The sequence below is a fragment of the Scomber scombrus genome, chromosome 18 (assembly GCF_963691925.1).
Source record: "Scomber scombrus chromosome 18, fScoSco1.1, whole genome shotgun sequence".
Taxonomy (NCBI): Eukaryota; Metazoa; Chordata; class Actinopteri; order Scombriformes; family Scombridae; genus Scomber; species Scomber scombrus.
Genome location: NC_084987.1, coordinates 18,028,023 through 18,055,347, shown reverse-complemented (window position 1 = coordinate 18,055,347; position 27,325 = coordinate 18,028,023). Strand labels below are relative to the sequence as shown.

Genomic DNA, 27,325 nt, shown 5'->3' with positions numbered 1-27,325 from the left:
GTTTGGAGGAGGAAAAAAAAACAAACCTATGCTATGTTCTCAGTTCCTGTTTAGCTAATACCCAGCTGTATACATCAGGAACAATAGAACTTAGAAGAGGGTCACACATAACCACACACCAGTTTTTGTGGTACTGTTTGCAGTAGTGTGATTTATTATGGTCGATAAGATTGTAAACAGTCTTTTTTTTCTGCTGCGCCTATCCACCTGCAGTTCAGCAGGTTTTCTCAAGTGCCGTGATTGCGTGTGTCATCTGGTGGTTTTCATGTGTGTTTGCATTTGTCTGATTGGTTAGCTCACCTGGCTTTATTCATGGTGACCTTTGACTTCAACAATAAACCAAACCAGCCAGTAATACATATGAGGTGTTTGTTTGTGTTTGCATATTTTAGAAGTTTAGAGTTAAACAGAGAGGCAGTTTGTGTGTCATCTTGTCATATATAGTGATTTATAGGCTTCCTCATTTGAGGTTGTGTGGTGGTTGTCCTGTGCACACAATGTGTCACATCATCCACATTTAAGCACTGTTTTGTTCCTCTACGTGCCTGTTGTAGCCTTTTAACAGTTTTTCTTTTTCACAATGCTAAATAATCTTCACTAAGTGTGTGCCTTCTTGCTCGCTTTAAGTCTTTGACAGGCAGGAAGTAGAGCTCTTTCAAAATGCAAATGTCTAACATTTGAGGGCGCAGCCGCCTGTAACATGAGAGGAGTGGCTTGTCAGTGGCAACAAATTCAGATTGAATAATGAATAAAGTAAGTGACTCCACAGATACTGTATTTCACTTTCACTAAATTTACATTACTGAGTAGTATCAGAACTCCTCATAACACGTTTATGTCTGTTGATTTTACCTTCATCAGCAACTATGAGAACCTCAAACACCATTTGACCAATGAGTGTCATTTCATCTGATGTCCGCAGGGAGAAAACAAGACCAAAAAAAACCCAGACTGCACAAGTTCATGTGTTGAGAGTGCCGCCATCCAGCTGTCTTCTGGCTGTTGCAGGTGTTTAAGAGCTTTGTACAGGCTTTACCCAGCATATGTGCACCAGATGTTATTAATAAATACCTCCAATTTTTTTTTTCCACAGCGTGTTACAAGCAACAGTTGAGTTATGTAGCGTCCTCCTAGCACTTTTATTTTGTTGAAAATGAAAACGATCTCCTTATTGTGTGTGTACCCCCGTCTCCCTCAGAATCCTCTCCTCTAATGAGACGTGACTGCCGTGTTTCTGCCCTGTGAAACTGCTGAGGTTTGTGGTAGAGAAGAAACGAGTTAAGGGGAGCTCAGATAAACATCTTTTAGAACACCGGACTCTCTGAACATTACCACCGTGGCCTCAGAAAAACTGTCTCTGTAGCCAAGTCGACGTCATGTGTCCTGGCTCTTGTCTGTGTTAGTGCGTACGTTATGTGTGCTCACGAGGACACACACATACACTTGGGCTCAAGTGTTTTAAATGGAGGAAAGCTTTATAAAACCGCCTTGTCTTTTGCAAAAAAAAACAATAATCCACATAAATTTTGATGCCAACAGTATATGTCACCAGGAACTGTTTTGTTTTTAAGTACGCCCGCTAACTCTCACAATCAAGTCAAATCACTGTCAAGTGTTTCACATTTTTGCAAACCAGATACAATTATTGTTCATTCTTGTGCAGAGCTATTCAGTGTCTCTAAACTTGAGGAAATCACACTGAAAATATCAGGATAAACATTCAGTAAGAGGAAGTCCGTGTTCCTACTTAAACTCTCCCTTTAGACTGCTGCAGAGGTCAAAGTTCACTGAGGTTTTCCTTTTGAATGCTGTAATAATTTTCCAGCAGCTGGAGGTATAATAATCAAGTGCTGGAGTAAAAAAGGGGAAGTGGTGTGGCCCGTCGCCATCAGTCCTCATTAGTTAATTTTTTCATTTTGTCTGACCCTTCCTCTCTCCTTTCTCTCCTCTGCTGCCATTAGCACACCATGGCAGAGCAGGAACCCACACCAGAGCAGCTGGCAGCGATCGCCGCGGCGAACGAAGAGGCCGACAGCGCGGTCAACTACAAACCTCCCGCCCAGAAGAGCTTACAGGAGATCGCGGAGCTGGACAAAGATGACGAGAGCCTGCGCAAGTACAAGGAGGCGCTGCTGGGTAAAGCCGCTGCTGGTGTAGCTGCAGGTGAGTGATCGGACGTCTGAAGTAACTCTAACAGAACAACTGTGAACGCCATTTTTAGACACACTCACATTCACATGAATACACTTTAATTTCATTCACCATCATTCAGTGTAAACGTATTTATATCCATACTTTTATAAAGGGTGTGTGTGTCTATCCAAAACATTAATTGCAAAAACTGGTCTTTGCTCTACCAGTAGTCAGACCTCAGTTATTTGTTGTGAAAACAGCTCAGTTAGCAAAGTCAGAGTAAAACTGTCCAACAATAAAGCTGAACATCAAATCATGGAACAGATTCATCTTTACTTGATCAGATGTTGTCAGATATGTGTAAATGTTATAATGTAATTTTGTTAAATTAAGCAGCTGGCAGACTTGACCAGACATTTGTTTTCAAATAACTGATTTATTTCAATGGTATGATGTCTGTAATAATACTCTCAGCAAAGCAACATATTGAAAAAAGTACTGTTTGATATCTCATGTAACCAATATAAATTGGTTTAAATATATAATAATCTTGAACAATAAGTTAGACAATGTACAAATGTGGAAAGTAATGCTGATCATTTCCAGATCATGTTTAATTAAGAAGGTTCTTACATCGTTTTTTACTTTCAACACACAGTATAAACTTACACTGTGCTGTAGGCTCGGTATCGGCTATTTTGCAATATTTGCTGATGTGGTAATGTGATGTGAGTAATGCAATGTGACTTGACAGTAGTTGTATCCAACTGCTTTCACTGACTTCCTGTTTTAAAAATAACATCTGGAAGAATTATAGACTTTGAATAGTTAAACATAGAAACGGATCCTGAAAGCCACTTTTAGCTATCTCAGAGCCGGGAAAGAGCTCTGGCCTCTACCTGGAGTTTATCTCAGCCGTGCTATTAATAACAAGTTAGTCAACAAGCTTCACTTGAAGACTCAGATTTCATACTCAGATTCAGGATATTTTAAAAGTTGCTAATATAACACTCTCAGTTAAACACAGTAAAAGAGGCAGCTTCAAATAGTTTTATTCAGAACGTGAGAAAGAAAGAAAGAACTGACGAGAGGAAACAGCAGGAGTGATATCTCAAGTGTTTCATCCTGCTGCTCGATAGTAACCATTGTTAAAATGTTTTCTTCTTTTTTTTTTATCAAACTGAAATGTTAATTGTTAGAACAATGAATAAAGAAGTTTGTAGTCACGCAACAACTTCAAAACAAAAAGAGTCACTTTTATGAAATTGTTGATCAAATAGGTTATGTGACTGTGAAATCAGATTATCTCATTGGTGAAGTGCTATAAATCGATTATCTTGTCATAATTCTCTGTTTTAGATCCCGCCGTTCCCAACATCCAGGTGACGCGAATGACTCTGGTATGTGAGGCAGCTCCGAACCCTCTGATCCTTGACCTGCAGGGTGAGTAGAGCACACTTTGGCAGGCTGCAATCTGGACAAAACTCTTGACAGCAGATTTTTTTGAAAGCCCACATACAGCAGGCGTATTTTGGCTCGCAGGAACATTAATTATGAACAGTAATTACTCCCATCTTTGTGTGCAAATATAGAGCAAATGTCCTGCTGGGTCATTAGTCGGCTAATTAGTAATGACATGATTCCCTTGTAAATGGGTTAATGAGCCATTTCCTGATGGCACTCCTGCCCTCCCTTGGTGGTCACCCTCATCTACAGCTTTGCTCACTTGAAGCAGTGTGCCACCTGGTGGTTGGTATTCTTACTACACGGTGCTGAAAAGCTGAATACAGTACTCAGTCTGCTTTTGAGAACTGTGATATCCTGATTAGTTTATTAACCCTGAGTGTGTATATTTAAGACTGGATCAAATTTTGGGATGTTATTTTCACACTGCGTTGCTTTTGTCCCCTGCCAGGAGATCTGGACGGCTTCAGGAAGAACCCATTTGTGCTGAAGGAGGGAGTCGAGTACAGGATAAAGATCAACTTCAAGGTGAGAGGCTGGTGTTTGTCTGGACTGTTGGCATGGAGACGTTATTCCAGCTGCACTGAGCAATCTTTGTCATGGGAGACTGAATTCAGCGAGATGATGCATGTGGTCTTTTGCAGGTCAACAGGGAGATTGTGTCAGGTCTGAAGTACATTCAGCAATCATTCAGGAAAGGAGTAAAGGGTAAGGGCACCCTATGAAACATCTGCAAGTATCCTCAAGTGGCTCTCTCAAGTGGTATGTCGCTTTCTTACACCTTCTTTTCCCTCCCGTTCTGACGTCTAGTTGACAAATCAGACTACATGGTTGGCAGCTACGGGCCCAGACCAGACGAGGAGTACGAGTTCCTCACCACCATGGAGGAGGCACCCAAGGGGATGCTGGCCCGTGGCACCTACAACATCAAATCCAAGTTCACCGACGACGACAAACACGATCACCTCTCCTGGGATTGGAGCCTCACTATCAAGAAAGAGTGGAAAGACTGATTCCTCTCGCCCATCCTCCATCATTACCTTCCTCTTCTTTATCGCTCTTTCTGTTTTCTTGCTGTCATTCCATTTTTCTTTTTCTATTTAGATCCATTTGTAGATTTTGTATTGATTTAAGCTTTTGCTCCCTCCGTCCATTGACGCCTCTTTCCCCGCTCTTATGGTTTCCTTTTTTCTAACTTTTCCATCACTTCATCTTTCCTCCCATCGTAACGCTTCATTTGTTTGCTCCCGCTATTTCCTGTTGAGTATTAAATCATTAGATGTGGAAAAAGCAAACGATGTGCACAATCCAGTTTTTTTGGTAACAATTTGTTTATAAAGGAGAAAAAAAAGAAAATATTTTAAAAAACATTACTGCTCTTGGAAAAAGTGATGAAATTTGTGATTCCCTCTGCTCTTTAGCGCTCTCTTTTCTCACTCTTCTTTATTATTCGATTGTTTTGTACGATTACCACGATCTGCCTTTGAAAGCATTGTACAGGAAGCAGCAGTGCTGTATGTGCGGGGCCGCTGTACGGTCATTGAGCAATCTTTGCTGGACACAAGTCTCAGACACAGCCCTCCTAAAGCCTTTGAGCAGATTATTGTACCAGGTTCTTGATAAACGATGTGGAATTCAGTCCAGCTTTGTTTTTTCAAATCGTTTATCAGCCTACAGAGCCTGCTGAGAGAACCGAGGGTTAAACAAAATTACCTCTGACCTCTTGCGACCCCTTGCTCTAGGTGCAGCTGTTCCTCTCCTGATCAGGGTATTTTGGCAGTTTTTTAGCAGCCACGTGGCCTTAACAAACCCTATAGTTTGAGGATGAAATAGACAAACCTAGTTGAGCCATTTGCCTTCATATTCCATTTGCCAGACCATCATGTGAGCCTGTTTTTAACAATACTTGTAACACATCAATAGAGAAATCAGGAATAAGGACTTAAATCACCTATTTTTTCAGGTTGATGATTCATAAAAGCACTTGTCTGATGAATTTTTTTTTCTTTTTTTTTTAGATCATTCACAACAACATGTAGGATTTTGTATCATACAATGTCCCCATAGTTCCTTCCCAAATTGAAATCAAGGACAGTTAAAACCGCTCACCTCGTATTAGTCAAGTTTAGGATTACCGTTGCTGATTCCGGTGTCTTGCAACCCGCTGACTCGGCAGCTCCGTGTGTGTGCTGATGTCAGTGAGGTGAAAATGTTGTCTGTAATTGACTTCTAAACCAGTGTAGAGACATCAGTCCCCAACTAGACACCAACGGTTAACACATCCTGCCATATGAAAGTTTTTGTTTTGTTATGTAAACTCCATACAATGTGAATGAATTCTGTTTTCAGAGTTTCATTCAGCTCACTCATGTCAATGACTGATGTTGTTTCCTCTATGGGTTGGGTTTGACTCAATGTGTGCTACTTGTATTACCTACAGTTTACCAACCTCCTGTGTTCACATTAAAGTGTTCAGACTGGGCCTGCATGTGTCCTCTGTTTTTTATTCAGTTTTCCTGCTTCCAAGCGTTCAAGGTTTTGAATTGTTGCTTCCATAAGCACAAAAAAAGAAAATGGTCAATATATTTCTTATTTTAATTAACAGAAAACTTCAACAACTTTGACAATGTGATAGCACAGTGTAGGACAGAGTATATTGTCATATAAATCCCTGCAGCAGAGATGAGGCTCATTCAGCCCCCTGTAGCTTAAAATGCATGCTGGAAAAAAAACAAAAAAACACCACAGAGGCGTCTCCGTCTCCTTCACCGTAGATCTAATAAACAAAACTCCATCTAACACTTATGCACAGTACACTTTAGCAGATGTCTTTAAGGATTTGCACCATCCAACAATTTGCAAATACACACAGTCTACATATTTCTTTCTGTTGCTTCTTGAAGTACTTCAAGCTGGTCAAACAGCTTGTGCGAATTAGTGTCTACCTGCTTATAAAGACCAAATTAGCAAATTGTGTTTAATAGATACATGCTTCAAATGCCATTTAGTAATTAGTTTTAGAGTGCAACGGCGCTTTTTTCATTTTATATTAATTACTTTAATCAGTTTTCTATAAATAAAAAAATGGCAATAGTAGTAAATCTTTTCTGCATCAGAACATCTCAACAACATATGTCACATACCAGATTGTCCAAAGACAGAAACAAGACCTTTCATTCTTAGTATTTGTCAGAAAAAGGCATCTCGTTCACACAGTTACTCACCACACCATCAATCTTTCAGCCCTGTAGTGAAATATAACATTTGGCAGCTTCAAATTAATCACTCAACTGCAGTAAGTCATGAGTGACTAAATGTTAAACCAAAAGCCTTCAGAACAGAGAGGTAAATTAAGAAAAAAAGAGTCAGTGTCTTGTGTAATCACTCTTTTCAGTGCATGTAGTTATCAGTAGCTGTTATGAGAGGTTTATTTATTCGACTTCCTGCTCTTGGAGGAGTTCATGTCGCTCTTGGTCTTCTGCAAGCGGGAGAAGATCTCTTTGAACAGCGCCTTGTACTCGGGCGTGTTCTGGCTGAGCCGTTTGTCCACCTGCTCCACCTGCCTGCTGATCCCCTCCAGGGCCTCCGGGGTGGAGGGAGTTTGAGGAGGTGTGGGAGGAGCGGCGGCGACCGGGCCCGATGTCGAAGGCCCTGCGCAGATCATGCTGTACTCCTTCATGGAGGGGTCCCTGGAGACGGGCCGTGAAGTCTGCACCCCGGCGTGGCACAGGCTCTCCTCATGACGCCGGCACTTCCCCAGCAGCTCCTCGTACTTCTCCAGCAAGGCGTGATACTGCTCATCCACCTCCCTCAGGATGGACATGCCACGTTTGCGCACGCCATTGGCATGGAGGGCGTAAGTGCCCTGACGCCTGCCTGAGGCGTCCCGGGAAGACATGGCGTTAAGAGCTGTGTCGCTGCAGCTTTTCCTCACCGGGCCTCCCTGCTGCCCTGAACCCCCCACCTCCCCAGAACCTCCATCGCCTCCGCCCTCCTGCCCAGCACCCTCATCTGGGGTGTCCATCTCAGGGCCATTGTTGAGCAGCGTCTCCAGTCCGTCTTCCATTCCCCCAATCAGACACACCCTGGACTTCCTCAGCTGCTGCATCTCGTGGAGCTCGGCTTCAAGCTCCTGAACCCTCAGCTGGCAGCCCTCCGCTCCTAACAGACGCTGTTCCAGACGCTCAAATTCCTGCAGCACAGCTGCGCACTCCCGCTCAGCGCCCTCCCTCTGGGATCGCTCTGCGGCCATGGCCGAGCGCAGGGTCGTGACGATGTTCTTCAGGCGCTCGTTCTCCTCATCCATCGGCTCTCTCTCCGCCAGGTCCACGCTGCCTGGGTTGGCCAGCAGGAAACCATCCTCATACCTGAAAAAAACATTTAAGTTACAGCAATAAGGTAGCTGGATTTCAGGCAGATTTTAATAAATACTTTACAACTGTCCAATCATCCAATTTGGGCATTCATGTTTTACAAATGTGTTACAAACTCCATATAAAGGCATGAGATTATACCAATGACTTCAGTCCAACAGTAACAAGTTCAACTAGAGTTAGCAGTGTATAATCTATATTAACACCATAAAATGACAACAGAACATCAGATCTGAGTGTCGATGTGCTTTGAGGGTGACTCCTCCACTAATAAACAGTCGGTGACCTTGGTGCGGTGCAGAGCTCTTTGAGGCAGGGGAAAGAGTGGACGGTCTTGCGTCTTTCCTTCTTTTCCCGGCGGACCCTCAGCTCCTCCAGAGTTCGCAGCTCCTCCACCCGAGTTGTCAGACTGTCCACTTGACCGTGCAAGCTCTCCATGGTGCCTGTTAGCCTGTGCAAACACACACAAATATTTGTTCAGTGCCTGTTATGTCATCAACAAAGTGATTATTGCTGTATTTTTCTCAGCATACCAATCTCCTAAAACTACACTGAGTCATTGTTAACGACTAAAGAACTTGACTGAGCATATTTAGACAAAACAAAAGACGCCTTTGAAAACTATTCTTAGCCTCATTTGTAATTTACGTCAATCCATGATTAAGATTATGACTTTTTTTTTTTTTTTTAAAGCTGGCTCAGGTGGGACATGCACATTTTTAAAACACATCAAGCCACCTCTTTGTACTGGGTGACATGCTCCTTTATTGCCATAGACATGTCAGTGTTTTTGCAGATTTCGCTGTTTCTTTGACGTTAAAACTCACTTGAGCACCAAATGTGTATAACTCCGCTGCTGAGGATGAAAATAGACCCTCAACAAACAAACCATTTACTCCTGTTTGAGAAATGTTTGCGATAAACTACAATGCCCAGCTGTTTTAAGAACTTTAGACAGTATTGAGGTTTGTTAATTTAAAAAAACATCCAGCCTGATACTTGAAATTGAGAATTGAGTATGAAAAAGAAGATGATAGCGATAAGGCTAACATCAACTGTGGATCACCTGTCGATTTTCTGCTGTGAGGCCTTGCTCTCCAGCACTAGCTTCTCATTGGTGATCTCCAACTCTCTGGCGGTCACATCCAGCTGCTCATACACCTTTGCGTGCTGTTCGTTCATCTCCCTCAACATTTCCAGCTGCTTGGACAGGTACTGAAAGGGACAGAAAGTTCAAGTTTGAACATTCCTTGTATTAAATCTGTTTTTAATGCACATGCACAAGCGGGGACATGCATACCTCTATCTCTTGCACTTGCTCCTCATTGTTGATGTACATCTGTTGAAGGGAGTCCTCCAGTTCTTTGTTGCGTTCCAGCAGAGTTTTGCCGAGCTCCGCTGCCAAGTGCAGGTCTGATGGGAGCCAAGAAAGATGGACAAAAGGTAAACAGCAGAAAGTGGTGATGTTACTGGGAAAGATCTGGACAAGTGTTTTTGAGAGCAGCACTCACTCACACAGACATCATGTCTGCCAGAAATGACTTGAAGACTAAACCTTGTCATTTCTCATCAAATTAACATAGTATCTTGCACTTCATTCAACTCGAAAGCTTTTGAAAATCCTGTTTTTTTCAGCCAGTTTTGAAGAGGAGCTCATGAAAGCCAAGACAAGAGAGAACAAAGACACAACAAGCCTCATAGAAGAGCTGCAAGTCTCTACCAATGAGAACAACACGTTTAAAGAAAATTAAACTGCAGTGCATTCAGTCTGCTTTATCATTCATATTGATACAAACCTGTAGCCATCTGACAGCACAAGACTCCCTTCTCACTGTTCCTGTTATTTCACAACACAGCTTGAGGAGCACATTATTCATCTCCTCTGGTGACAAAAAAAAAAAAAAAAAAAAACGCAGCTGGACTGAGTAGGAGGGTGAGGAGAATCCTGCTGGCCTTGCATACTTAGAGCCCATAACAACACAACGCTGGAGGAGTGGAAGAAACAGGGAGCCACTTGACATCCATTATTGGACATGAATGCAGCGTTTTATCAGAACAGTGTAGAACAAGAGTAAAAACAGGAACACACACATCATCTGAGCTGTAAAGCATGATTTACTGACATTTTTAATGTTTCCATGAACTGAACAGCGCAGGAATCTCCCCTTCTTAAATCTAACTCATGTAGTGGGCCCCTGTTGCTACATTTGCCTCTAATGCTGCAGAGGGAGGCTGCAATTTCCTGTTTCAACAATGCAATACTGATAACAGGACGCTGGCCTGAGCTGCTGAGTGATAGTGAGGCGAGTGAGAGCGTGTGTGTGAGGCACAGCGAGCATTCACCCTTCATTCACAGTTCCTGCTCCTCTGGGCTTACACATGCAGAGACTCTTAGTTATGTAATTTTAGAATTGTGCACAAGGATGAGACGAGCGAGAGGCTGCGACACCTAAAAAACATAGAAGTACTGCACTGATGAGCCTGATTATAAACACCGCAGCTATGCCAGTTGTGTACATTCGCTCACGTGTTTCTGCTGCATCTCTGTGATGCTCTCTGATGTGTGAATCTCTTGCCATCTGCCCGGACGCACTTCATATGTTTGTCAGATCATAAGGAACACAGGGGTCACCAAATAGCCGAGCAGGATGAAGTTGCATAACAGCATCCTTCGTTTCTGGGGCAAAATCATGAGACTGCGAGCGCAATTGCAAGATGACGCTTGTTTGGAGCTGCGAGAGCGCTGACGGCAATTATGCCTCCATTCTGACCCCAAAGCCTGGAATCTCTGATCCTGACTAAGGAGGTCTCATCTGGGGCTCCCTAATCAGATCAACCCAGGGGCTTAATGGCTTCTAGCCCAATGCTGAATAACTCTTAGATGAGACACAACACACACACACACACACACACACACACACACACACACACACACATACACAGTAAAATCCACCTGCCTCTCTCCACTCTGACTATGCTCAGTGTTATGATGAGACATAAAGCTGCTTTGGCTCTCTGGGTCAGCAGGTAATCAGGAGATGGGGTGATGCTGAGGCTGGCGTTGCAGAGAGACACACTCAGCATTACTATGAGATGCACTGGTCAGTGAGAGTGCATCCATTTAAGTCATTAAAACACAAACTGCATCACATGTTCACAAACTCAACGGCTCTAATAGATTTTCTATGCCTTTTGCTTTTCGTGTTCATTCAAAGCAAGAGGCCAGACTGCTGGCCTGCGTTCACAAAATCAATCATTGCCCATTTTCTGCTTTAACCAATTAAAGCTGGACATGGAGGCTGAGGTCCTGGCTCATGTTGACTCCTTTCTTTGTTCAAAAACAATCTCAAAAATCCAGGAAATGTTGGATTTTTTTCCTACATGAATGGCCTGTTTGTTTTGTCTCATGACAGATACATTATGTCACCACCTCCCAATATAGATGATCAGTGTGTTTATTCACATCATTCACACGCCAGTCAGTCCCAAACCTCAGCAGAGTGAATAAAGAGGGTTTGATGATTTGTTTTTGTTTTTTAAAGGAGAGAAAAAGACTAAAGAGAAACAGTGTTGCAAAGGAAGGAGATGAAACAGAGGCAGCATCCAGCCAGTCAGTCAGCGAGGCTATTCTGGGAAACACCACTGACAAGATCAAAATAATTGGCAGAAGAGGAGATCAGAGATGAATGGCTTGCAGCTACAGTGGATAGATGCAGTGTTGTCATAGTGTGTGCACCCGAGCATGAAATGTGTTTTACAATGGATGCAACCTTCTCCTTCCCATCACACCTCCCCCTCCTCCTCCGCCCTGCATCCACCTATTTATCCCAAAAATCCAAGCCAGGCAGTCAGTGACAGACAGGGGCTGGAGTATTGTTACATCGTATGATCCCTCCTCATGAACCATAAGCGGCAGAAATGATGGCTCACCTTGCTCCAGGTCGCGCTGGTCGTACCACGGCTCCTCTTCTTCCGTTACAAACTCCTCCATCCTTCCTGCTCGGAGCATCGATGCTGCTCAACTTCTTCACCGGCGACGTGATCTGCTAATTCACCAATGGCTCGGCCGGAAGTGACAACAAACAACAGCGGCGAAGCCTCCCCAAGTGTGTAACCCTTTGAGGAAAAATCACTTGAGGAGGAAATCACGGCTCCGCACCTGTCTGTCTGAAGCATTCACAGATATGAAGTAAAAGCAGGTCTGAGCGTGCAGACCTGAAGATCTGCTGCTGTGCAGGTGCTCAGGATGAACATGAGCTGCCTGACAACCCATCTGTTTCTTCTGTTTATTTTACAAGTCTTTGATGTGCAGCAGGGCCTGGATACTGCTGCTGCTGCTGCGTTCATGTGCCGTCGGAAAAATCGATGTGCGCCGCACTTAAGATTATGGGTGGGGTATGTTTATCATGTGAAGGGCTGCTGTTGACCATTATTCATTGCCGATTATTTCCTCAATTAATCGATTCGTCATTTTGTCTATAAAATATCAGAAAATGTTGAAAAATGTCAACTAGCGTTTTCCCAAAGCCCAAGATGCAACCTAAATCAACCCGAGGTGTAAGGAAACTAGAAATTATTCACATTTCAGAGGCTGGATCAAGAGAATTTAGGTGTTTATTTGTTATAAACACATAAAAAACACACAACTAATTATAAGTTGAAAATAGTTATAGGCGTTTTGCTTTTTCAAATGTTCTGCCCATCCATTAATTGTTGCAGCTCTAATCATATCAGTCAGTATTGTATTTTTGTAGCGCCTATTTCAGAAACGATTTTCCATTAATATCATAACCCTGTAGACACAAATTAAATTTGGAGCTTTCGATGTCCCTGGTGGCCCAGAGTAGAGCCCGCTCAATGCAGCCTTGATCCAAGTAAATTACACCATGGAAAACCCCCAACATATAATAAAAAAAATTATGTCTTTATGTCTCCACAAGTTAGGCTCTTAATAGTTAATAAAACCTCATGACTGTTTCAGTCTTGGTAGCCTTTTTTGACAATAACTTTTGAGCTACTAAGGTTTTAAGAGTGGTAAGCTCATTCTGCATTATATCATTTTTAAACACATAGAAGATGGTGACTTGTTAAACAGCTTCCGGTAACACCAGATGATACGTCCACGTAATAGTCCAAAAAAAAGTACAATTTTAATCATGGTCTGATAGTAAAGCAATCCGAAGATGGAAGTTACAAGGAGCACTTGAAGGCAGCACCACTGGAGGTGACGTCACCATGTATTTGACAGTGTCCCTGGCACCAACGTCTCCTCCCTTCCCCTTCCTACAACCCCCCCTCAATCTTTAATAGGTTTAACTGTCCAGTTGAAGACATTAGCATTTGTCAATAAGAGACGTCCCACACTATGTTGTGTTTGTTCCTATTCAGCATAGACTTTATTGTAAACTTTTAAGAGCAAAGAGAAGACTATAGTTGTTCAGACTCTCTACACAGTAGGGCCTCTGTGTCCATCAATGCTTCAAGTACTCTTTGGGTTTCCTCTGACCGCGGAGACCTCTCACAGTCCCAACAGGCACGATAACTCAGAAACATTTCCCACATTGGAAACCATGTCGCTATAAAAAGAAAAACACCCACACAAGTTCTCCCACTGCTGAGGCTACGAGACAAACTAAGATTTTTTTAAAAATGAAGTCAGTTAGTCTTTAAATAAAAGAAAAAAACACATTCAGAGAGTTTTACACCATACAGTATTGACCAGTTATGTCCACTTACTTTGTTCAAAGACAAACGTAGCAGCAGTACAAAGATATGTTGGCCCCCAAAAACACAGAATCGTCTGGTTTATGTCAAACATGAAAGTGTTTTTGTTTGTTTTACCCCCATTTACTTCAAATTATGTATTCTTCACACTACTGTATTTTTTTTTTTTCAAAGCAGCCTTTGGCCTCCAGACATTTCAGTTTAGTGTGAAAATATAGATTTGAAACAGATTTTACTGCAGTTATATGTGCAGATTGACATAAAAAAAAGTGACGCATCACACTACTTCCACACTGTTGTCAAATTAATTAATCATCTCTTACTGCCTGTAGGGTATTAAAACAACCACATTTTACACAATTTGTAGTAAATGGGCTGAAAGAGGAGGAAACAAGGTGCTACCTCTGCTCTCTCAGGCTGTAACAGTTACAGTACACGTTTTATTGCTTGATTATTGAGTTAAGCTACTGGAGCAGCGACGAGCCTGAAAAAAGCAGAACTCTAGCAGCAAAAATCGACCGTAAACCTTGTGAGCAGGCGTCTGCGGGGGAAGGCTGAGATCACTGGAACGGGAGAAGCTTAGGCACTGACAAAGAGGAAGGATTTAACAATGAGAATGTCTGTGTTTCCCCTCCCATCATTCCTTGGTCTCTGTGGTTTTACAGCTGTGAGGTCTTTTAAGGTGCTTCCAGTCTGCCTCGCACTCGCAGCGTTTGACTTTGCTGAAGAACTTCTTGATGAGAGCTTTGGCTTCGGCTTTGACTGTGGACACAAAGACATGTGTGTGTGTGTGTGTGTGTTAGGAAGCAGTCGGTGGCTTTCAGCAGTGCACAAGTTGGGGCATTTGCAATTATTCATGCTCCGATTACCTTGGCCTTTTCCCCGACTCCTCCCCTCTGCAAGAAGGTGAGACAGGTAGCGAGCAAAGGACTTAAACAGCTCCTAAAATCACAGAGAACAACAACAACAACTGAGAACGAGTTTTTATTTCCACTTTTCCTGCAAACATGAAATCATAACCTCCTCTCTCACCTTGGTGGCGAACTTTCCCTGAGTGTAAAAAGGGTCCAGGCAGCGGACCACGATATCAGCAGCTTCCTTTAGCGTCACAGCCTTCGGTGGCTCGTTCAACGGTTGCACGGCCCTCTCCTGCACGTTGGGGTTAAAGGTCACTCTTCTGATGCTCCCGTCTGTGGGCCGGCTGCGCTTCGCTGGAGGAGACTCCTTATTGGCTTTCATATCATCTGTCAGCTGGACACATACGTACTGTCATCACTCACTGAACAGGAAATAAATCTTAAAACCTGACAAGGCAAAGGACACCTACCCCTTTTATTATAGGTGGTTTTACTTCTTCCTCTGTGGTGTTTTGTCTGTGTGAAAGATAAAAATGTTATGATAGAAAAGAGGAGACTTTCTAGAAAAGCTGTCCTAAAGTACTTCACTGTGTGTATCTTACTCTGTGGGTGACGTTACATCCTCTTTACATTCGTCTTCTATCATCTCTGATTTAAGGGCTTGCTCCTCTTCATCAGTGAGGAGAACTACTACCTCACTTTCAGTTTCTGCTGGTGTTGCTGACTCCACAGGACTGCTCTCTAGAGCTTCCACAGAGTGTAGTGTAATGTCTTCCTGCGGGGTCACAGATAAAGTAGCATCGAGTCCCTTCGGCGACTCCGCCTCCTGGCTTTTCTCTGTCGTTTGTTTCTTCGCAAAATACTGGGAAATGTTACGGGAAGTCTTCGCTGCTTCCGCCAGCTTCTGCTGCTTCTTGCTCAGGGACCTGCCTCCCTTCGTCGGGCTGTTCAGGGAGGCGGCGGCGGCGTTCGCTTTGGCTCTGATGGATGACGTCACAGTTGAAGATGTGTCCGCATTTGCCTCTTTTCTCCCATCTGTCCCCGATTCTCGAGAGCCTTCTGAGCTATCATTGTAAAACCCACCACTTTCTGTCTTCATCAACTCCTTGGCAGTCTGGAAGGGGTTGGACGAGCCCCTCAGACCTGCTCCAACTCTCTTACGCTTCAGCTAGAGGAAAAATGGAAAAAAAAGAAGACGTTTATATCTGAACTACAGTCTGCTGCTGCAAGAATTGCTTGTGAACTCAGTGAAACGAGTGTAGTAGAGTAATCTTACTGAGTAGATCTCAGATGCAGATGTGAACCCTTGCAGCTCCTCAGAAAAGGAGGAAGAGGAGGAAGCTTCTTCGTTGTGTTTTGATGTGATTTCTCCAGTCTCACTGCAGCTGCTGCTGGTCTTCTCTTTTTCTCCCTTTTTTCCTTCGGCTTTCATCTCTGCTACCTTTAAAACAAGACATGAGTTCAGTCATGTATCTTCCGGATCTTATTGTAAAATATCAGCAGCACTGCGACAGACAGAACAGTCGGTAGTTACTTTCTTTAGGACGGCAGCTTTGTACAAGTTGGAGGACTTGCTGTTCTTGAAAACCTCATGTTCGATATCCAGAGCTAAAGATAAAGTGTCACCGCTGAGAGATGGAGTAGAGACAGAGAACAATGTGAGGAAGGTTAAACACAGTTCTGCTGTAAAATAATAATATATAAACATTATATGTGTGTCTGTGTAATTACTTGAATGGGTCGTCTGCCCCCTGGTGGCCATAAAGTGCCTCCTGCAACAGGCTCAGGCAGTGCTCTCTGGCCTGGAATATAATGTAAACCAATTTATAATTCAAAGATTAACAAATAATAATAATAACAATAAAACATAATTGTCAAGTGTTGGAAAATATTAAAAGTATTTATAACTGAAGAATAATATTTAATAAAAAAGAGAGAGGCATCATTTAAGAGAGTGAATGTTTGCAGTATTTAAAACACTGAAGCTAAACACCAGAACTTTGTCTTCACATGGGCTCCATAGCTTAGCTGAAGATACTGAAGATTCAGCTTGTAATGGTCTCTTGGCTCAAAGTTTCAACTGTACAAAATATTCTCACTTGTAATACTATTCCAATAATCTCCAGTATCAGTGTTATATTTTCATTTAGTATTTTTTCCCCTTCTCAGGTGCTGCATATAAACCGATTATCACATTTATGGCTTTGTTTAGCTTGAGGCTTCACCGTCTACCTTCACATCTCATAACATATGAATCACTTTAATTCCTGGAGAAGTGTTAATTAATGCAGCAGCTATGAGGAATGTGTTTGCAATGTCTGACCGATGTGTTATACCTTAACTGTGAGCCTGGGTATCCTCTGGCTGTTGGCCTCTATGAGTGGGCAGTCATCATCTATACAGCAGGACACACATACACATACATATTAGGGCCTGGCTAGTCATCAATAATAATAACATTTTATATTATTCTTCTACTTATGTTACCTGGGGGAGTGAACTCTTCCATCTGTCTCACAGTTGCTTGCTGAAACATGAGAGACAGAAAACCTAGTTAAATCTCTGCAGCCTTATCACACACATCCACCCTGAACCCCATACACTGACAAATGTGCACATTTAAAGTGATAACCCAACCAAAATCTATCTTTAAATTTCACACGGTCAGCTTCTTTAATGAAGGCGGTAAAACTTTGTAGTTTCCTTATTAAAAAAAGGAGACCAACGGCTGTGTTAAGGTTGAATTCAATCAGTTACAATGAGCTCCAGCAGCACAAAAAACACACAAACAAGAAAAAATTAATAAAAAATGTCTGTAGAAGCTTTGCAAACCTCTTAGGCAGAATAATCTACCTCTAGTCCAGTCCCACTTTATTCTGAACATGGTTATAAACAGTCATCTTTCAAGCCTAGAAGAGGTGAGTTTTTAAATATTTTGAATGTAGCATCACTTTAACCTTTTAATTATCATTAATATTGTTGAGATTTAAATTAAGTTCTTAATGGATGGGGGACTCGATCCTTAATCAATATATTCTTCCTTCATGTGCGCCCAACATCCATACTTACAATTAAGGTAGTTCATCGTATCCACATATCTAAAACCAAATTAGCTCAAACGTACCCTGATGTTGACCTTACATGTGAGAAATGTAAAAAATGCACCTGCCTCACTCCTTCACTTGAACTGAAAATGTCCCTTTTTGGTTAAGTTTTGGACATCAGTCTTTGAAACCATTTCAGAAAACCCTTCACTGCCAAATCCTTTCACTGCCCTTTTTAGCATTGCTCCAGATTTAGATTTGCCTAAAGCAAAACTGAACGCATTAGCTTTCACGTCATTACTGGCTCGACGAGCCATCTTACTTAAGTGGAAGGATTCTGCTCCTCCTTTCCACTTACACTGGTGTTTGAATCTGGAGAAAAGTCATTATGCTATCCGAGGAACAGAGATTTTACAAAGTGTGACGCCCCTTCTCGACACACTTTATGAAACCCACTACAGTAGTCTCAAAGTAGACCCCCCCCCCCCCTTTCCCTTTTTTTCTACCCTTATATTTTTTAAATTATCTTCCATCTTTACTTTTTCTTGATGTATTCTTCTGTTAATGTCATTGTATTCACTCACTGTTGATGTCAATGATTTAATTATAGTTATCTATTATGTATATCTTCTGTGCTCAGCTGTGTGATTGTTGTATTGAGACACAGGTGAGAGAAAAACAGAAATCCTTTCTCTGTAGTGACTGTTCTATTCACCATTGACAATCACTAAGAAGACCTTTGAATGACTGTCGTCCCTTATTTGTTGTTTATGTTCTGTTTCTACTATTTTAAAATCTGAACATTCCTGCTTTTATTGAAAAGTTTGGATAAGCCAATGAATCTTTTCACTTCAGCATTCTGCCAGCTCCATTGAACATGTGGAAGCGATTTACCCCGAACCTCACTTACAGGGCCCCAACAGGCCCTGCCTTCCTGCTGCCAGCAGCTGCCTGACAGATGTACACAGACACAACACAATCACAGGAGAATAAACACATTTCATGAAAGATTTAGATTCACCTTTCGCATGTTCATCTGCTTCTTGAAGAGGTCAGAAAACTCCTTTTTCCTCGTTGTTGAATCCTCTTCATTATTGTCCTCATTCTCTTCATCAAATCTATAAGGTGTGATGACAGCGTTCATTTAGAGAGTGTAACTGATGATCTGAAGCAATACTGAATCAATGTATCCTAATCAACGTTTCAAACAACATCACAAAGGTCATCCCACCTCTCGAAGCCATAGCCCTTCTTTCCTCCTGCATAAAGCCCTGGCGTGAAACCAAATGGCCCTGAAGGCCCTTTGCTCTGAGCTCCAGTCTTGGTGCTGAGGACAGCAGACCTCTCTAACTGTGCTCGTACAATTTTAGGGTTACGACAGAAGTCACAGGCACCGGCGCAGTTTGGCGTCTTGTCCCCAAAAAACTTGGAGATGGTGGCATGGCGACAGCTGATAGGAAGATAGGAAGATATGAAAAGAGAGTTTATCATAAACTGTACAGATATAAAGTCTTTATTTTAAAGAAGGTCAAACATGATGATGTAAACATCACTCAAGCATACATAAAGTGTGGTCCGGATACACAGTCCAGTGCATTATTGATCTATTAGCTATTGTGTAACCATCACACACTGCCTGGATCAATACATCTGTTATAAAATAAGTCAAACAGGGATCGCTTGTCACATGAAATAAAAACATTTCTCTAAGAATAACAAGAGACAGAGCTGTGTGGGCTTTACTGACATCAATAATGCATTGGAGCAAACTAAATCTTGATTTTCAGTCTTATTTTCCTATGATTTCAGAGTTTTTGGAAACGCAACTCTATTTAATTTCTAACAGGAGCTCCTGCATGTTATGCTTCTGTTTAAAGTCCCTGTTTTAGTTATGATTGTTGCCATTCTGTTTATAAAAAGGGCCTCACACTTCACTATTAGATCCAGTATTATGTAACAGCCTATAGAAACACACACACACACACACACACACACACACACACACACACACACACACACACACACACACACACACACACACACACACACACACACACACACACACACACACACACACACACACACACACACACACACACACACACACACACACACACACACACACACACACACACACACACACACACACACACACAGCGTATTTGGGAAACAGCCCATTAGACAAGCCTCTTCAACAACATACTAACTACTGCCACCGCCATTAAAGAGAAAGCAGTTTCACCAAAGGAGGTGGAGAAAGACAGAGAGGCACACAAAGACTCTGTGAGGCAACAGTCACTCCCAGAGAGAGGAAGCAGCCTTGGGAGGTTTCACTAACTGAAGTAGATGGCACAGGGGATAACTTGTATGTCACTACTGAAAAAAACACCAAAAAGAAGAGAACAACAAACCTAAAGAGTGCACTAAAAGGTAAGAGAAGATAAAAAGGCTCAAAGGAAGGGAATTTTAAGAGTGAATGAGATTTATTTTTTGTGTCATCTCACTTTTCACTCAGTCCACATGCTGCCTATCATCTGCACCTGAGGAGTTATCCCTCCTAACTCTAATCTCAACCTGACTGCTAATCTCAGGCAGCATTTTAGGACTCCTCCTCTGGATTACATGCTGCGCATTCCAACGTCAACAACTCGCACCCAAACGTAAAGACGCTCATGCAGGTAACTCCTTCAGGGGGAAGAGATGACATGTTCATCACAGTCTCCTCCTCATCAACTGGTCTGCTCACTTCTGTACTGTAATTTCTCACAGTCAGTCCGGGCTTGGCTGAGTGTGTGAAAACAACAAGGATTCTCACAGGTAAGTGCCTTCCAGTGTGAGTGTGAATTTGAGTGAGAGACAAAGCTTCAGAGAAATACGCAGGGCTGGGAGGAATGTCAAGAATGTGTCTAAAAAATACAGTCAGTAGTTAGGTGCAAACACACATTGGAAACTTTAACTAACCTGTTTTCAAATAAGAAAGAGAGGTAACTGTGTAGTTTTACTCAACTCGGAGTGTAAGGAGTTTCTCGCTCTTTGTACACTAGCAGCACAAGATTATGTTCAGTGTTGAAACTAATAAAGATCAGACTCCTAAAGCCATTTCAGCCCCCCCAAAAACTGACTTTCATACATTTGTGTGTGATTTCAATTAATACAGAGTAAAAATCTAGTCAAAAATGTATGCAAACATGGTCTAAAATGAACACACACCAAGCGATGACTGTTTCACTGAATAGTCAGGGTCGTCTGCCAAACAGCTAGAAACTTTCCAAGATGATGACAGCCTCAGGTTCAAGTGTTTTAATGCACTTCAAATTTCAAGATACACTTAAAAAGTACTCTTTCGTATGAATTCTTAAACAATTGTGATGAATGACGAACTTAATTGATTGTCTAACTTAGTTGAATATTTGTAAAAGTTTGTATACAGCAGCTTTTTCAACACACAAATGCCAATGCAATCTAATACAACAGCCGTGCAATAAACCCAACTTTCATGATCGTCATAATGTTGATTGTGTTGAAATCGTTTCATGGAGGTGCTGATTCAGCTTTATAATCATTTTGTTTACCAGGCCTCTGTCAGTAAGCAAATAGGTTACCGGACATGTAAAATCAACACAGAGTGGTGACAATAAATGTGTAATACAACACAGAGCAATAGCAAACGTGTGTATTTCCTGGACAAATTAACATAAAAAGCTTAATGGAAAAATTAGCTTATTCACTTTTTTACCAAGCGCTAGCTACATGAGACATGATCATATAAGACAGGATAATTATGTCACTAGCTAACAGCAGCCAGTTTGCTTGGCTTGCAAGCCTTCCAGCTTCACTTATTAACATGATATATTTTGTTTTTTTCATCTGTACAAATCTTGAAATGTAAATATGACAATTCACTGTTTAACAGGGGTTGTGTGTGGTACTACTTCTTGGCTCTTGTAGTTGCCGGGCAACCAGCGGAGACTCCTGGAAGTCACTGTTCCCAGCCAACAAATAGTCCCACACATTAATCTCCTGTTAAACAGTGAATTGCTGTTTTGTTTTTCTATCTTATTGAACATGAAATGTAACACATGTTAATTAGTGAACTTTAAAAAGGTGTTAGTAATTGGAATTTGTTTTACTTTGGACCCCTGTTTCCAGTCTTTATGCTGAGCTAAGCTAACTGGCTGCTAGCTCTAAGTAACTACATTCAAGATTCAAGATTTCTTTAGTGTCTTTGCTCAGTTTCTCTCAGACTAACAGGGCATGTGCTGAACTACTAAAAATATAAGACTACAAAAAATATACTTGGCAAATATATTAAGAAAGTTTAATAAAGTAAAGTAGAGTATAGTATAAAAGCCTTGAAATAGCAGCAAAGGTAAACATAAGGTTGTGCAATAAACATATTTCTCAAAATGTCGAACTATATCCTATTAAACAAAGTTTGTATTATTTTTTTAATTACATTTTTAATCCAATCCAATACAACAACACTACAGACTGTCATCCAAAGCCAACAAAGAGCTAAACCCACAGACTGTCACACCCAGTGCCAGTCACTGAGAACTGCACTTCATACTTTGACACCACCCATTAAAATGACAAATCACATTAGAGTTTATACACATTGAACACAATGGAAGGAGAGCCTTGTTTTCAAGAGTTGAACTTAGAGACGGACCATGTTTTTTCTCTTTTGGTTCAAATGACTTACAGTAGGTTAATTTGAGCATCGTCTCTCACCACTGCACATAATTGAGACACTGTGTAAACCAAACTCAAGCATGACGTTTCAAAGCATCCTCTTCATTTCTGCTATGTAAGGATGGACACCCAAGACGAGGCGCTGAACCTCCTGAGCAAGATATGGGTCAAGCTGCAGGGTCTCCCGAACGCCAACCCTATAGATCTGGGGGCTTTCTTCATCCTCTTAACCTTCATCTGTGAGTCTCTGTTCTCTATTATTCCTAATATTGTGTCGTCTGAGGCAGTAATGATGATGTTTTTTTGCTCCCCCACAGTGATTGTTGTGCTCATGACAACAGTGACCTGCATGAGCTGCTGCTGCTGCTGCTGTCGCAGGACCAAGATGAAGGGAGCAAAAATATGAGCAAATATGCTCCACACATCAGCAACGTCTAGTCGGGTAACTCTCAAATCAGGCATCTCATCACAGGAGATATATGGTGCCAAATATCCCCGTTACACAAAAACAGGAATTTTCAGTAGCTCTCTCAATCACTCCTGAAACTTATACTGAGAGTCACGGTCATGTATTTGACAAAGAGACATTTATGTCCATCTCAACAAGCGATGAGGCCTCACACAGGGTGTGTCCAGTGGCACACAAGAGGTCCAACCCTTGAACAACAAAGTACCTGACAAACACACACAAGGATGTCCTTGACTAGCTGCCAAACACAGCAGCTGAAGCTCGCAGGCTTTTGGGAGAATCTACATTCCTTGGAGTATCCCTGCAACACAAACTCTGACCTGAGGAAAAGGCACAGCCAATCCCAAATGTCTTCAATCAAGCATATAAATACATGGGAACATGATCGATAAAAATGTGTTTTTCAAACCGCAGAGCAACAAGAGAGTGAAATATGAAGGGGAGAGAAAGATTGGCTCATTATCTTGTTTTTCTAAACATAATCTGTGTCATTCTTAAAGAATGAGATTTGGCAGTCAGAAGCTGTTTTCAAACCAGAAAATGTCCCTTCATACACAAGGAAGCATTAAAAGAGAGATCATGGCTTCCCTCTGCTGGACAGAAACTGAAATGAATCCTGATACATTTTTTTAAACTAAAGGAATAGCATAGATGTGGTGAAAGTTTTGTTAAATGTATAAAACTGCATGTTATATACAGTATGTGCAAATAGATTGTTTTATTATGTGGTGGTTTGACTCTACACTTTGAGTTGTTTGCATTAAACGAAACTCATGTATGTTTGCAGCGACTCCTTCACTTACCCTTCTTGTTCACAGAATAACACCATGGCTTCAAAGTCTTTCATGGCTGTATTGTCCGACTCCTTTGCAGAACGGCGTTTTTCCTGTGGACGAGATCAAGAGATGTTCACAAACTTTTTAAACGGGGCAATATTTTACATTTTGAAAGCTCTGGTGTTTTGCTGACCTGTTTGCGGGAGATCTCCTGGCGGATGAGGAAGTTAATTTGCTCTTTATCTCTGCGGGAGTAGTAGGTGCGACAGGAGGAGGGCAGCCCATCTCTCCCCGCTCGCCCAGACTCTTGGTAATAACTTGCCAGGGACTTAGCGAGGTTCCAGTGAGCTACAAACCTGCAGGATTGACATACAAACCAAAACTTAAAATTCTGTAGGAAATACAAAAGACCAAGACAGAAATCTCAGATGTCTCTCACACTACCTGACATTGGCCTTGTCTACTCCCATACCAAAGCTGATGGTGGCTACAATAACCAGCACTTTTCCTTGCATCCACTCATTCTGGACCTCTTCGCGATCTCGTGCCTTTAGACCTGTAAAAAAAAAAGTCAAGCCAAGGTCCTCATGTTCCCAAATCTTACTATGTCTTATTGTGTAGATGTTCATTATTGTATTTGATACATATTTCTTTTATTATGATCACCAGGAACTGAGTATGGTATTTTGTTCTCTTTCATGTATCTATGTGGCTGGAATGACAATAAAAATCTTTGAACCTTGAACCTTCCTACTTGGGGAAAATAAAACAATCTTACCTGCATGATAAGCCTTCGACAAAACTCCGAGCTTGGTAAGCTGGTAAGCCACAGTTTCACAGGCCTCCCTGGTCCGACAGTACACGATCCCACAACCCTGGTTACAAACATCACATAGTTTAAGGAAACAAGTGGAAATATATTTACCTATCAAAGATTAATCAGTATTATTTTACATTACAAGTAACGAAAGTATCATGCTGCATGAAAAAGAAGCAGGTCCAGCTGCTCTGGACTTCAGTCTGACTGATACTGGATTTTTGAGGCTGGTGACACAATCAATATTTAAGGTTTTTAAAATTCAGATGACAAAAGTTATGACCCTGATATGAACCAAAAAGGACATTTTATGTTTTAAAAATACATTTATCAGCACTCTCTGGTGAACAAACTATGTACCGTTGTTCCTAAATGATCCTAAACATATCATTCACATGTCTGTATCTGCAATTTAGAGCTGCAACGATTAGCTGCTTTAATTAGTCAACAGTAAACTTACTGGAAAATAATCTGATAGATTTTTTGTCATTTATTAAGCAAAAAATCCAAACATAACATTGTTGTAGGATTTTCTGCTTTTTGTGTTTCATATGATCACAAATGACCAAAATCGTTCAGTTCTGGACTGAAACAAGTCATCTGGAGATGGCACCCTGGGCTCCAATACATTTTGCTGGATGGTTTTCTTTACTTTTTATAGACAAAAGAATTCATCAATAAACTAATTTGCATATTTATTGATAGTGAGCGTAATCATTAGTTAAAGCCCTTCTGCAATTTCTTATTGGTTATGAATTATCGCTAGTGAGGTGCCACTCTGGACATGACTATTTATAATAACCTGCAGCATGTGAGTTTGTAAAGAAGCATGCCACAAAAGGCCAGATGTTGGTGCAAACTGTAAACTGTATTCTTCTCCAACAGTAACATGCCTTGCTTTAGGACATGTCACAACTGTATGAGCTGAATTTAAAGGAAATTCAAAGTCTGATGTTGTGACACCAGTATTGACATGAAGATTTGTGTTAAAAATCCATTATGTTAAAACTGCTCCACAGGATGCGCAGCATAGATCCCAGGATGAATAGATTCAGAAAGCTAACACATTATTTGGATGCTACTATTATATGTGCAAGTCACATTTTTGTGGCTTTGTTGTCTTTTGTTCAAATCCCCAAAACGTTGGCCTACAGGGACGCTGACACACTCCTTTATATCAAAATGCTTAAATGTTTTTTCTTCCTGTCAAAAATATGACAGAAAGAATATTAATGAAAATATTAAGAGGCAGAAACAAGCAAGTGGAGATGTATAATTTCAGGGAAAAGGAGCCATGCCAACACCTCAGAGTGGACGTTTACCAACCTGTCCATCAGACCCGCTGTCCAGTCCCAGGGCCTTCTTAACAAAGGCGTGGAGGTGGACGTAGACGTTTGGCAGCAGCTCACTGAAGATCACATCATATTGCAAATTACTGCGGAAAACAGGTGTAGAGAAAGAAAGAGGCGAGCGCAGCTTCAGGGACTGAAGAACGTCCTCATGAACTTTCTTAGGCGCCGTCGCTGTCAGTGCCAAGCAGGGGACACCCGGCATGCGAGCACGCAGCTCACCCAGTTTGAGGTAGTCCGGCCTAAAATCGTGGCCCCACTGGGAGACGCAGTGAGCCTCATCCACTGCCAGGTAGGACAGCAGATTGCGGGAACACAGGCCTGTCAGGCAGGGCTGGAACGAGGGAGAGGCCACCATCTCTGGAGTGATGTACAGGAGCTTCAGCTTCGGGCTGCTGCTCTCTAAGTCAGCCAGGATGAGACGGCGCTCGCCTGCTGGCAGTTTGGAGTTGATGGAGCAGGCTGGGATGTTCAAGTCCTTCAGGTGGTCCACTTGGTCCTGGGAAGAGACAAACACAAAGGAGGTGTTTTTAACATCTCATGTCTATTTGAAGGGTTTTATATAGGAGCTGTACAATCAGACACTGACCTGAATGAGAGCGATCAGCGGGGATATAACCAGGGTGATGCCCTCTGCCAGCATTGCAGGCAGCTGGTAACAGAGAGACTTTCCTGCTCCAGTGGGCATGCACACAAACACATCCCTGTCACCTGCAGCACAGGAATACAAAACCAGTCACCACCCTGCATCACATTACATTACTATCAACCTGTGAGAAACCATTCAAGTGTACTCATGTCTTAAGAGCGTCTCCTTGGAAGGTTCCTTGTTGCTTTTAGCCAGCTAGCAGCTCTGCTAATGAGCAAAGAGATTAACTATCACACCGCTGATGAATAAGACTGTCGACTGACTTACCTTTGACGACCGCCTTGACCACATCTTCCTGTATTTTAGATCTAAAGCTGTCGAACCCAAAGTGGGTTTTTAAAGCCTGTTTTAAAGTTGTTGTCATCGCCTGTCCGGCTGTCTGTGGAGTGAACTCATTAAACCTCTGTGGCGCACGCTGATGACATCATCACGGCTGCGATAAACTGAAACTGAAAACCCAACGTTTAAAATAAACATGTTTTTAAATATCTATGTTTATTTCATTTTGTTTTAAATCTGCAATATTATGTTAAAAAAGAGAAGTGCTACATGTTGTTTGTATTTTGCAGCAGTGTGTTAGAGTTCTCTGATTGGTCCAGCTGATACACGCCTTACAACCAATCACAGTTGCAGGATACATCCAAGTTATACTCCTCATACTTTTGTGTAAAAGAAGGTGAAATAAGTACTCAGATATTTAAATTAAATAAAAGTAGTAATGCCAAACTATAAACTCCTGCATAAAGTGGGGATGCTTTCAAAAATGATCCCATGAACTTTTCTTATTTATCAATTAACGTCAGGCAATGTTCTGTAAACAGAAGAAATACAAATCAAATCCATATTTGATGTGACCACGCGTTGCATTTAAAACAACACCAGTACATTACACCTTCAGACAGTTTTTCAATAGTTTGGTTGAAGTCGCCACAGTTCTTATGCAGTTTTTGGTATCTCAGCTGCTTCTGTCTCTTC

At 41.8% G+C, this 27,325-nt stretch overlaps 3 protein-coding genes across 4 annotated transcripts in view; 1 reads left to right on the top strand and 2 right to left on the bottom strand.

Moving 5' to 3' along the window:
• Positions 1–6,079, top strand: part of arhgdia (Rho GDP dissociation inhibitor (GDI) alpha) — an 11,321-nt gene extending 5,242 nt beyond the window's left edge. The window contains exons 2-6 of the mRNA XM_062438879.1: positions 1,962–2,163; positions 3,493–3,576; positions 4,049–4,125; positions 4,242–4,305; positions 4,408–6,079. Coding sequence (XP_062294863.1) covers positions 1,968–2,163; positions 3,493–3,576; positions 4,049–4,125; positions 4,242–4,305; positions 4,408–4,610 — 624 coding nt within the window. The 5' untranslated portion in view covers positions 1,962–1,967 and the 3' untranslated portion in view covers positions 4,611–6,079. The remainder of the gene's footprint in view (positions 1–1,961; positions 2,164–3,492; positions 3,577–4,048; positions 4,126–4,241; positions 4,306–4,407) is intronic.
• An 862-nt stretch (positions 6,080–6,941) lies between these two features.
• Positions 6,942–11,979, bottom strand: cdr2l (cerebellar degeneration-related protein 2-like). Of its 2 annotated transcripts, XM_062439162.1 has the most exons (6): positions 11,901–11,979; positions 9,271–9,383; positions 9,037–9,185; positions 8,257–8,421; positions 7,220–7,964; positions 6,942–7,180 (listed from the first exon to the last, which is right to left on the bottom strand). In XM_062439162.1, exons 1-6 carry the CDS (start codon positions 11,977–11,979, stop codon positions 7,025–7,027), a joined length of 1,407 nt encoding a protein of 468 aa, XP_062295146.1. In that variant the 3' UTR covers positions 6,942–7,024. The 2 variants fall into 2 exon arrangements, with proteins under 2 accessions (XP_062295146.1, XP_062295145.1); XM_062439161.1 differs by having other exon boundaries at positions 6,942–7,964.
• A 1,373-nt stretch (positions 11,980–13,352) lies between these two features.
• recql5 (RecQ helicase-like 5) lies at positions 13,353–26,750 on the bottom strand. Its single transcript, XM_062438547.1, has 19 exons — positions 26,618–26,750; positions 26,291–26,412; positions 25,679–26,200; positions 24,314–24,410; positions 23,980–24,091; positions 23,729–23,891; positions 23,563–23,645; positions 18,827–19,045; positions 18,617–18,713; positions 17,039–17,078; positions 16,888–16,946; positions 16,283–16,353; positions 16,086–16,179; positions 15,828–15,992; positions 15,154–15,719; positions 15,022–15,067; positions 14,727–14,945; positions 14,564–14,636; positions 13,353–14,456 (listed from the first exon to the last, which is right to left on the bottom strand). The coding sequence occupies exons 1-19, from the start codon at positions 26,712–26,714 to the stop codon at positions 14,332–14,334; spliced, it is 2,970 nt and encodes a 989-aa protein (XP_062294531.1). The 5' UTR covers positions 26,715–26,750; the 3' UTR covers positions 13,353–14,331.
• Positions 26,751–27,325: the final 575 nt, after the last annotated feature.